Raw genomic sequence first — 12,656 nt, 5'->3', positions numbered from 1 at the left:
CTCAGGAAAAAAAAGAGCGGTCATCAGCGCAAGAAAGCATCAGTCTGAGATAGGCTATTGTGGTTTGAGTTGTTAGGAGATCAAGTCAGTAGGTTGGTTATCTGATGGATGGATTAGAGGTGGTATTAGATAGCTGGCTATATAATCTATCTAATTCCAGGCCTGGAGATGATCACTGTACCTGACGGACGGAGCGAGATATTCGTGGACAAATATAGCAGCGGCGCCCGCCGGTCGCCCTGCAAATGGGTTGGGTTAAAATGAGTTTTATGGATTGGATTTTAATATGAATTGTGTTTAGATGGGTTAAAATGGATTGTACTCCTTACGTTCTAAATTGTAGGTCGTTTTGAAAAATCTAGATGCATAATTTTTGCTATACATATAAATAAACACTATGTCTAGATACATGACAAAATCTATGTATCTATATTTACTAAAACGACCTACAATTTGGAACGGAGAGAGTATTAGATAATAGGGTGGGGCGGAGTGGGTTCTACGTAAATATGGATTGGAGTGGGTTGAAATGAATACTTTGTACAAAATAATATGACTATATATAAATGTGGATTCTGCGTTGAGAGCCGGACTCTAGAAATAAAACATCGCGTTCACACTATAAAATTTTGTCAAAATTGACCGAAATCTATTGGAGATGACTCAGTACGACTAACAGCTACTCTGTGCAAATCAGTATGGCTAGAACTACATATGGACCCCAAGTCAAAATCCGGACCCTAGAAATAAAACCTCACGTTCACACTATAAAATTTTATCAAAATTGACCGAAATTTGGTGGAGATGACTCAGTATGACGAGCAGCTACTTTGTGTAAAGTAGTGTGGTTAGATCTACACGTATGCCCCACGTCAAAAGTCGGACCCTGAAAATAAAACCTCGCGTTCACACTATAAAATTTTAACGAAATTGACCGAAATTTATTGGAGATAACTCAGTATGACTGGCAGCTACTCCGTGCAAAGCAGTGTGGCTAGACCTACATGTGGGCCCCACATCAAGATCCGGACCCTAGAAATAAAACTTCGCGTTCACACTATAAAATCTTGTCGAAATTGATTGAAATTTTTTGGAGATGGCTCAATATGACTAACAGCTACTCAATGCAAAACAGTGTGGTAAGACCTACACTATAAAATTCTTTTGGGAAACGAGTTCTTATTGGGTTGTAACCATAATTTGGCTAATAGTTTGTTATATTATGAGCTGAAATATTTGGATTGGGCTAGTGTGTGGTGGTGGTGATTTGAAGTGAAGTGGTTAATATTAATTTCTCTTATGAGAATAGAATGGAGTAGGTATAGCTTGGTTTTGAGCCTATTTGCAGGGCGACCCGCCGGCCGTCTACGGGTGGATTCTCATGACATGCTCACCACAATCCAACCATCACACAGCATTGTTACTTACTCTTACTCTTGGTATTCAGACCAAAGATATTCAGACTGCAAGCAGGAAACTCTGAAACCTCTCTCTAAAGTACTCCTACATGGTTCATCATTTCCATGCCTTGATCTGCGGTGAGACCTTACATTTCACATTAACACATAGCGAGATCTGAATATCTGATGATGGAAAGGATTGCACCAGCAGCCCATTCTTCAGTGCAAACTACATGCTGTCGCATTTGTAGTCCAAAGAGAACTCTAACGAGCATTAGTGCTATACAGCTGCCAATGCAGTGTTTGCAGTTTGCACTATTTTATTTTGTCCAGAATCCAAAATAAAATAACTAGTACCCAGAAAATCTGAAGAATTGCCGTGTATTAATTCCGCAATTCGCAGTCGATCACAGAGTTAATTGATACAATTCCTTTTAAGGGCCATCACAGAGTTAAGAGGAGTAATCCTTTGTACAGTATATATCGGCTGTACAACCGTTGTCCTTTGATATTCTCAAAAAAAAAACAAGTTGTCCTTTGGGCCCAAATAGTTGTCCTGAAAGAAAGGGACTTTTTTCTTTTTTATATTTTTTAAAAATTAAAATTTCAAAAATATATGTCCATTTTCAAATATTTCAAAAATATACCCCGGTCGCCCTCCCATAGGGCGACAGGCCCAATGTGTAATTTTTTTTTTCAAATTTGCAACGAAGTCCCTGGAGAGAAAAAAAAGGCGGGGGACCTGTCGCCCCCCGAACGGGCGACAGGGGCCTGTCGCCCTCCCCTCGGGCGACAGGCCCCTGTCGCCCATTGGGGGGGCGACAGGCCCCCCCTTTTTTTTCTCGGACTTTTATTTTTGCAGGGACCTATTTTGAGCTATTCGAGCGTGTATTCGTCATCATCGTCGGCAAGATCTCGGCCGCTAACTCCTACCGCACGTTACTTGTCCTTCATTAAATCACGAAAAAAAATCGCAAGAACTTCCCTTATTTCACGAGCATTATGGAACCCACAAACATAATAAGTTCACATAAATAATATCTATAAAAACAAATGACAAGTAACCTACCACAATCATAAACATCGGATACAAATAAGCGGCCCACAGCTTTCTCATTACAAATAAACATCATATACATCTAACCACCCCTAGGGCGTCGGACTCTCTTAGCCCTCTGCTGGGCACGGACATGTCCCTCGGAGTAGGTGAGAACATCCGGAGACCTCACCTGTCGCTCAGGACGCGCAAGGGGCTGCGGTGTCTGCTGCTGAGAGATCCCAAGTGGTGCTCCTCCTAGCTGTGAATACCCCAAGACATCGGGGTCACCTTGCGCGGCAGGCTCTTCTGGACTCAAGCTGTCGAAGTCGTCTAAGGTGAATGTCTCGTTATCTGGTCGAAAGGAGGAAGAAGAAGGTCCGGCGCCCGCATCGGGGTAGAATCCTACGCAAAAAATATGGATGTTAGCGTACGCTCGTATATTTCGTAATGACATGTAGAAACCGAAATACGAAACATAAATTAACCTGTGCACGCCGGTATCTGTGGCCCCGGTACCATCCCTGGATACGGTCCGCCAACTGGTGCTGTCCCTCTAAACATTCCAGTATGGCCGAACGCAGTAGCTGGATCGTATCCTGTATGTGATATTAGTAAATATGTAGGAACACTTGATGTAATTTTAAAGAGATATGTACGTTACCTGTACTTGGGAAGAACTGCGACGTCGGCCCGTGTATGGTCGACGGACACGGGAACGACGACGACGCCTGAGACGACCCGTGGCTGTCTTCTTACTGCACACCGGAAGACAAAACTGAAATGCTCTAACAGAAGCACCTATGCAAAAGAAGGCTCGTTGCATAATTCTTTGTCCCCTAGTCACGGCTGGTAAAAGGTATGTGTCATAAAAGCTTCCAGGATTTCTAGCAGCAACCTGTGATAACATACGAGGTAGGTTATCATATGATGCCTCGTATGTGCCGAACCGCATCTCGAACACCCTTTGTTTAGCCCACCATGCCTTCAAATAACTGATGGTGTACTGGTAAGTCTGCTCAATGTGTCGAATAATCATTTTTGGCTCATAATTTAGGTTGTCCATAATAAACCCATACATTTGCTTTGCAACAAAGTCGCATAATATATTGCGATGCGAGGGAATAACTTCTGACAGCAAACAAGTGTGCTCTGTGACAATGGAACATTTCCAGTTTGACTTCCATTTTCCCTTGAATGCATGTACTCGCCATGGACATCCAGCATTCACACACTTCACCTCATATTCTTTACTGCTAGACTTCACGACTCTGAATTCTCGTTTCAATGAGATTGCCCATAGTCTCACAGCATCTTTTACAGCTTCAATGTTTGGATATGTTGCACATTGCACTACCTCATTCCCTCTGTACTCCCACTCCTGATTTCGTACATCTTCTGCGATATGACTGCCAAAACCATGCTCTTTCCACTCTTTTGGCAATGAGTACTGCTCGTCATCAGATGAGTCCTCATATTCTTCCATCTCTATTGCGGTTTGGTCTTCTGCCTCCATCTCGTCCACAATGCTATGTATCCTCTCTCCCTCATCAGCAAGGCCCTGTGGTCCCATGTTTTGGTTCTCTGTCTCTTCTGACTCATCTTGCTCAACATAATTGGTCTCTCTTCGAATACTCGGAGTTCCTTGATCTGCACAATGTTGGATTTCATTTTGTGTCTTATCCCAGATTTGAACAAGAATGGCCAGAGGCCACCCACGCTCTAGAGCTGCTTGCATGTACTTCTGCCAGTCATCAGTGCTGTGTATCATCATTAATTCCCATAATTCACTTTCTACCTCCCAATTAACAAGAGACTGGACAGTGATCACATGTGTCAACGGATCAACATGGAACCCACGCTGCAGCCACTTACATATGGAACCAAAACTCCTTTCCAGAGGTTTATCTATGCCGCTAGATGTGCGCTTAAAGGCAAAAAGATCTACTCCATTTGGCCCATACATAACATTGTATTCACCATAAAATACTTGAAACTGCATTTTGCTCGACATATTTGTATATCACATAATACTTATCGAGTTATACTCTTTACTTCACTACCTTATTCAATAATCCGTAAAAACTAAGTATGGAATTCAACTATAACGTATAATTATTCATAACTACGTGATGACTCTCGAATTCTATACTGCATATGCCAAATTCTATTCTAAATCATAATTAATTTATAAATATGTCTCTAATAGCACTGTAATTGTAATAATAAATGCGTAGAACTAATTTTCTAAACTAATTTACTACTACGTAACTACAAACTAAAGTATCATTGAACTCCTACTTAAATGGATCTACTATAGCACTAATTAAATTAAATTACTCATATTTAAATACGTAGTACTTAAATATAACAATATTTAAACTAAATGTACTAACCTGCAGATCACAAGTGCTGAATCCGGCAGGGCTTCGCCGCTTTCCTTCTCCTCACTCCTCTCTTTTTTTTCTGGATTTTTGGTGGAATTTTCGGGCTCAAATGAGGAGGGAAGGGGAGGGCTGGGGCTTTTATAAGGGGGAGACCCCGGTCGCCCGTGGGGGGGGGGGCGACAGGCCCCCCGGTCGCCCGCGGGGGGGGGGGGGGGGGGGGGGGGGGGGGGGGGCGACAGGCCCCCTGCCGCGACTGTGGGCCGGGCCCAGCGGCGGTCGCCCGTGGGCCGGGCGACAGGGCTTGTTTTTTTTTTCTCCAGGGACTTCGTTGCAAATTTGAAAAAAAAATTACACATTGGGCCTGTCGCCCTATGGGAGGGCGACCGGGGTATATTTTTGAAATTTTTGAAAACGGACATATATTTTTGAAATTTTAATTTTTTTTAAATATAAAAAAGAAAAAAGTTCGAAAGAAAGGCCGTAGCAGAAGCGCCTACCGGGCCCGGCCCACTCTGTCCTTAAACTTGCTCTGAATAATTCAACCACTGTAACAGCGGGCACAACACCACTGCTGATGCCAGGTGGATTGCTTTGCTCATCCTGCGGACCACTTGGACCATTCAACGACCTGCACTCAACTTGACTTAAACAATCTTGTGATGACAATCCCCCGATGACCGCTGCCTTTGAATGCAGAACGTTCAATTCAAGAAGTAGGCGGCCCCTCAGTTTGGAGAGAGCCTGGAATCTGGACAGAGAAAAAACACGCAGACCCGAGACAGTTTTGCACGATTCAGAAATCAGAAGAGGGCGCTCTGACTCTGCAAGCAATCGAGTCCCAGGCGGTAGACACATCCTTGCTAGCGTGTGTGTCCGTGCGTGTCACCCTTGCTAGCGTGGCACGCAAGACCTTTTAAGCAAAAAAAAAACAGAGATTATCTGCACCTCTCGATCGACTGCCGTGTGCCTTTTGTCGGTGATGAGTGATGACGTGATGTGCCCTAGATAGAACTGTTGCCGTCCATAGCAGTCAGAAAAAATGGACAGATCCTTTTGCTGGAAGATGGAACAGAGACTTCAAATGGCCCATGAAAACTACCTACCAGGCTCTTAGTACTGTGCCTCTCTTTTTTAGCGTCCAGTATAAATGTTGCGGTACAGTTACAGTACACAGCTTGAAGTATGTTCTGATTCTAACCGTATACAGTATTCCTTTTTTACCTGAAATCCCTGGCTTGTAGGACTAGGTACACACCTAATATAAGTGCGAGTATTTTTTTTACCTGAAATGTATGTGCAGTAAAATTTTCTACGGTCTATACGCTGCTTGCTGAACTGAACAGCGAAGTGATTGATCTGAACAAAGAGATGAAACGAACCAAGAGCATGTGTAACCGTGGTGTGTCACTGCTACTCCTACTCCTACTCCTACCCGAGCTGCTGCCGACGTGCACGTTCCTGCGCCGCCGCTGTCTCCTCCGGCGGCGAACCGCCTCGACGTCCTGGCCGTTGAGCTCGGCCAGCTGGCGGGAGTGGTTGCCGATGATGGTGGCGGCGCGTTGGTCCTCGGGGAGTATGATCTCGTAGCCGTCCCTGAGCGTGTCCATGCCGGGGTCGAGCAGCTGCCAGAAGGCGCCGCCGACGAGCGGCCCGCCGGAGGCGGCCGAGGCGTAGATGGAGTCGAGCACGAGGCCCAGGAAGCGGTCCCGCTGCGTGCGGTTGGCGACGCCGTCCCAGAGGAACTTGCCGTACTCGGTGACGAGCAGCGGCTTGGCGAGGTAGAGCTCGGCGTCCCTGGCGTGCGAGCGCGTCCAGTTGCGGAGGAAGGCGAGCTGCTCGGCGGCGGCGGCGCCCCAGAGCCAGAGGTCCGGGTAGAGGTGGATGGTGGCGAAGTCGACGCCGGCGGCGCGGTGGGTGTCGACGAAGTTGGTGCCGTAGTAGATGCCCCAGGGGTTGAGGTCCTTCCTCTCGTGCGTGCCATCGCCGTAGAAGCCCTCCAGCCCCGCCGTCACCAGGTGGTCGCCGTCGATGGACTTGACGTACGGCGCCATCTCCTCCACCCAGGCCTGCAGATCAAATCAGAGAATGAATGAATCTTCTCGCTTGTGGTCGGTCGGTAGTCGGTACATGCATCATGTGGATCGATTGACATCTAAGGAGCGTTAATTATTGCGATAGATTGATCATGTATGTGGCTACCTGCACCATGGCGCCGGTGGGGTCGGCGTCGCATCGCGGCTCGTTCATGAGCTCCCAGCCGAGGATGGTAGGGTCGTCCCTGTACGCCACCCCGGTCACCGTGTTCACCCGCGTCAGCACCGTCTTGACGTGGTTCTTATAGTATCCCTTGACGACGGTGGTGTTGAAGAAGTCGTCGGCGGTGGCGAGGTGGTGGCCGGCCTCCCTGGCCCAGGCCACGTACTGGCGCTTGCCGCCGAAGTCGTGGAAGTTGTTGGTGAGGCAGAGGAGGAGGTAGATGCCGTGCCGCCCGGCTTCGGCGATCACGAAGTCCAGCCCCTGTGCAGGCACAAGAAACCAATTCAATTCCATTTCATTTCATTCGATAGCTGGAAGCTTTGTGTTTGTCATCGCATCGGTCAGCACGCGCACGGGCGTCACCTCACCTGGAACATGGCCTCGTCGTAGACGCCGGGCGCCGCCTGCAGCGGGGCGTCGCCGCCGTCGCTGAAGGCCCAGGTCCGCGCGAGGTTGAGCCCGTGCCCCGCCGCCTGCCGGAACGCGGCCACCACCTGGCCCCTCCGCGCCGGGTCCGACGCCACCAGCATCAGCCAGTACGCGTTGAACCCGCTGAAGTAGACGGTCTTGCCGCCCACCACGAACTGCGTCCCGTCCACGCGCACCAGCTCCAGCCCGGCGGCGCCGGCGGAGGCGGCCAGGAACAGGAGCAGGAAGCTGGCCGCGAGGGCCTCCGGCCGTGGCCTCGCCATTGGCTTGGCAGCTGTGGACTCTCTACTGTGCCTATACTACCTGGCGTCGTTCAATGCGCACGCGTCGGTTTGGCCGGTCGGGGAAGGCGAACCATGGCGCGCGCTCGCACGTCCGCGGCGACCCCGGGGCGCCCGTGCGCCCGTATTAATAGAGCTCCGGCCGGCTCCCCCGGAAGGGAAGGCCGGAAGGGGAAGGTAGCAGATGGAGCCAGCCAGCACGCCTAGAAAGAAGACGTGTGCAGCAATCCGGGCGGAGCGCGCCCGGGCAGCCAGCCGAGCTCCCCCCCCCCCCCCCCCCCCCCCCCCCCCCGCCCGCAGCTAGCTAGGCTAGGCTAGCGTCCGTCCATGACGGGACATGTCCATTTGAATACGGGAACTGATGTAACCGCGAGCTCCGTCGTCGTGGCAGCCGGCCAGCTGCCGATGGAGCTGCATGCGTCGTCGGTCCATGTACACGAGGAAAGGAAAGGAAAGGAAAGGAAAGATAAGGAAAGGAGACCGGCCGTATCATTGTTGGACTCTGACGACGAGGAGCGTACGAGACGGGGAGCGAATCTTTGGAGCTTCCGAACAAGGCAGGCGGCGGCCGACTGGAATAATCTCCCGGACGCCGGAGCGCAGCGAGCCGAGCGAGATGGATGGCTCGTCCCGTCACGTAACCGTAAAAACTGCCTGCCCCTGCCGACGGAGGCACAGGCTACCTACCTGGCGAGTCCAGTCCAGGGCCGGCATCTTTGGCCGGCGGGCACGACGCGCGCGCGCGATTGGGCGACAGAACTGGTCGTCGTAGCAGGGAGGGGAGGATTGGGCCAATGGGACGGGCGGCTGCCTCCAGTCTGGTCTTGGGCGTCCCATTTGGACGGATCGCTCCCGTACGAGATGTCGAGATGCGATGAGAGGACTGACACACGCCCACACCATCACTGTGCCTCTGATTGGAATTACTACCCATGATTGTACCCGAACACTTATGCTGTCGTGTCAGACGTTGCCGCACTTATGATGACACTAGTGCACATCACAGCAGCATCTCAACTCCGTACAGACGTTCGCCCCTCCGTACACGTACTGGCCGGTCCTGCCTTATTTCATCAGCCGATAAAAAAAATTGGCTAATTTAATAATATTTTGTGAGAGAAAATAAATTGAAAGCAGACAAACCAAATGCAATCCGTATGGCCTGTGGATACATCTGCTGTAAAGATGGAGCCAAGCCAAACTAGCTGGGGCACGGTACCGCAGCGGCGTATGCTGATGCGGCTTCAGACGTGGTAGCAGCTCATGGAGTCCGAAGCCAACTGAACCAGGCACACCTTAAAATTCAGACACGGAGCTTTCGAGGCGAGCCACCTCTATGATTGGATTCATTGATCCTTTTATTACCGCGGTTGCTTCTGAACATTCTCGCTCGTCAACCAAGGGCCATCAGTCAATAATACACAATTTACCGTACCCACGAGGCCGTACTGACCACGATATCTATCTACTACTGTAAATGTCATCGAAAACGACTGCGATGTCACTGACCAACTGTAATTTTTTTTCCTTTTTGTCCACAACAACACGACTCCGTTGAATTGAAGAGTGAAAGTCAGAGAGGAGAGAACGGTGAGCAGTAACATCTGTCGGACGGGCAGTAGCAGGTAACTTCTGCAGCTTGTTGCTAACCCTTTCTCCTTTTCTTTTCTTCAGAGGATGGCACTTGCCATCTTGTTTTAACTTTCCGAAAGCGAGCCGGCAGGTCTGAGACTGAGAGTTTAAGTTTAACCATCTGGTTACGTTTCCTCCCTGACCCTGGTTGTGGATGTATGGTTGATAAATAAAAGTGGATCGAATCAACAAGCTTACTCTGCACGGGGCAACGAGAAAGTCTAGCTAAAAGCTGGGCGGAAAGTTACGGTGGCCGCACGGTCTGAAATCTCAGCGCTTTCGGCCTGCCGTCGGCAAATAACTTCGAAAACAGCTCAAGTATTTTCTGATCATGATGGATTTGCAGCTGCAACCAAGTTTGCCGGCTGCTCTGATGCTGGTAGCTTTGATCTTTCTAAGACTTTGCACGCTCTGGATTTTGCAGCTACAGCTAAGCACGCACCAATTAGCTCACCCAGAAGCCTGACAATTAGTTTGTATTCCAATACTAATTCTGAAGATTTTGACAGCGATTTGAGTCGGTTTCACGATTCAAAGGCGTCGTACTAGAAGTAATGAAGATCCGAGAAGAAACTGATCGAGCTGTCGATGTGAGGCTCGCGCACTGGGCAGCTGATCAGTCCAGTGCCTCACCTCGCTGTAACTGGAAGCCTTTACTCAATCACTAAGGTAGCAATGACGTGTTAGCACAGGCAGGTTTCTCCAGAACTGCTCTGAACATTTCTTCAGACCTCCGCAAGCCATTCGTCCAGCAGGGTAAACCTTTCTCAGACACTAGCGCTAGTACTAGTAGACGCATACGCAAGTGCCATCGCAGCCGTGGTGCCATTTGCCATGCCGGCCAGGAAGCACTACTTGAGTTGATCGAGGCCAAGGATCGTGTCAATCTTGTGCACAAGTTTGACACAAGATCAACCGTGTCGCCACAGCCGTCACGATCTCTAGCTCGTTGCCTGGACAGTTGGGCCTCTCGTGTCTGAGCACATGCGCCGGCCACTTAAGAGTTCAGACCCGTCTCTCTCTCTCTCAACAACTCGGCCATTTTCCTTCTTTTTTCACTTCTAGAAAACCTTCTCTGGATGATGAACTGTCCAGTCGTGGAGGGATGAACACGGACTAGTCTCTGCACAAAATTGTAACAGTTACTTCTTTTATAGGAACTCTAAACAAGTTGCAAAAAAGTACTAGTACATCAGTACGCTAGCTGATCGCAGCAGCCTTACCTGTTGAGTTGAAGGACGGCAGGGCTCATCCAATCTACGAGGAACACCAACTCACCAAGCAAACCCAAGGTCAAACCTGTCGGTACCCTGCAACTGGGGTACCCACTTCTACTGTGCCAATACTCGCGTAGTTATCCGTAACTACGCCCTAAGGAGCTGAGCAGCCGGACCCCTGGGGTCTGACTCCATCTCACCGGACCAACGGTCCCGGACCCGCTTCCCGCTCGGGGATGGGTCCGGTGTCACCACGTGTCCCAGAGGTGGAAATGCTCAGCACCTGTGGCCGCGGACCCGGACCCCCACAGGTGGGTCCGGGACCTCCGCGTGTCATCCGGACTCCCGCCGATGGGTCCGGGACCTCCACGTGCCTATCCGGACCCCGTGAGCTCTGGGCTCAGCTAGCTGCTCGGGGGGTCCGGAGCCGCCACGTGTCACGCAGACGCGGGCGCGGGTGCACGCCTTCCGCTAGAAGCTCCCTCACCCACCCGCATTAAGTGCGAGTGGTTGAGGCGTGCTCTGCTGCCGCTGGGCACGAGGCAGCTTTTTGTCAGTCCACACTGTGGATCGCCAGTTACCGAGGCGGCTCGTCAGTTACCAAGGCAAGCATTAAAGACTCAGCGCCGCGCGCATGGGCGACGAGTCATGATGACCAGCTACTGACTGGAGCAACAGTGCACACTGCTACAGTGGACTGAATCAGTAGTTCGGCGCTTCATCATGACCTCGACGCGCGGCTGCAGAGGCTAGACTCTACTCCGACAAGACAGCTCAAGACCATCCCTGGTCAGAAGCTACGCACGGAAGCCGACGACAAGATCTCCGGATCTGTAGCATTTAAGGCTCCGCTGTGTACAATATCAAATATATCACCGGGCCCACCTGTCGGGGCCCCGCTCAGTGTACGTGCTCCCCTTGGACATATAAAAGGGAGAGCACGCCCGCTAGAACACGGGTTCACACAGACACAACACAAGCTTGAAATCACTCCGAACAATCCCGTCTCAACCTCTTGAGAGCGCAAAGAATACAACACACAGTGGACGTAGGGTATTACGCTCCGGCGGCCCGAACCACTCAAAACCTGCTGTGTTCATCGTGTTCTTCCACCGAGATTGGGCTAATCCTAACTAACCCCCGAGTACTCACCCTCTGGGTTTTTTGCAGGTGCACTACGCCACCCGGCTGTGGGTTTGCACACCACGACATTTGACGCGCCAGGTAGGGGGAGCTTTAGCTAGTTTTAGCTCATCTCTTGCTCATCTCCATGGTTTGGGTGGCTGAGCACTCCCACCACCACGACGACGTAGAGATGACGGAGGGTGTGGCGTCATCTGCGCCACGCGCCTCTCGCATTCCTGCGCCAAGGGCAACCGTGCCCGTGGAGCAGCCACCGTCGGCAGCGGCGCGCGCTGCACGTCGGCGAGAGTCAGGGCACCCGTCAAGGGCCCCCTCACAAGCTGCAAGCGGCGGAGCGACAAATCCCAGCTCGCAGCATACCTCACTCATGTGAGGAAGCCTGCTCTGGCGGAAAGCCGACTCCGGTCGCACCAAGCCCGCTCCGGCGGAAAGCCGACTCCTGTCGCACCAAGCCCGCTCCGGCGGAAAGTCCACTCCGGTCGCACTAAGCCGACTCTGGTGGCTCTCTCCGACGTTAAGCCGACTCCGGTCGCACCCCCGACTACATCTCTGTAAGTCCTACCTTTAGAGGCCCAGCAGGGAATAAAACATTTTCCTTTGTAACTAAGTAGTACTTCCGTGTGGCCCAGTCCGGTGAGCCTCCCCCGTGGAGGGGTCCGGACCTCTGCGAACCAGGTTCAGGGAAGCGTACTCATCCTCCGGGGAGGTCCGGAGCCGTGTAGCCGCTTAGCCTGGTTCCGTACCCTAAGCCTGCATGCTCTACCTCCCTAGGGCGAGTACCGTAGTACCTAAGACTGGGGGCCCGGAGGTCCGGACAGCTCCGGCCTCATAAACCCGTGTTCTGACTTACATCACACATCTCATGTACATCTAGT

The 12,656-nt window shown here is 51.0% G+C and overlaps 1 protein-coding gene across 1 annotated transcript; it reads right to left on the bottom strand.

The window, feature by feature from the left end:
• Positions 1-5,905: 5,905 nt before the first annotated feature.
• LOC120649219 (mannan endo-1,4-beta-mannosidase 3-like) lies at positions 5,906-7,958 on the bottom strand. The gene is made up of 3 exons (XM_039925952.1): positions 7,448-7,958; positions 7,023-7,340; positions 5,906-6,889 (listed from the first exon to the last, which is right to left on the bottom strand). Exons 1-3 carry the CDS (start codon positions 7,769-7,771, stop codon positions 6,140-6,142), a joined length of 1,392 nt encoding a protein of 463 aa, XP_039781886.1. The 5' UTR covers positions 7,772-7,958; the 3' UTR covers positions 5,906-6,139.
• Positions 7,959-12,656: the final 4,698 nt, after the last annotated feature.

Source organism: Panicum virgatum, chromosome 9K (genome assembly GCF_016808335.1).
Source record: "Panicum virgatum strain AP13 chromosome 9K, P.virgatum_v5, whole genome shotgun sequence".
Classification (NCBI taxonomy): domain Eukaryota; kingdom Viridiplantae; phylum Streptophyta; class Magnoliopsida; order Poales; family Poaceae; genus Panicum; species Panicum virgatum.
This window is presented reverse-complemented; position numbering and strand designations above follow the sequence as displayed.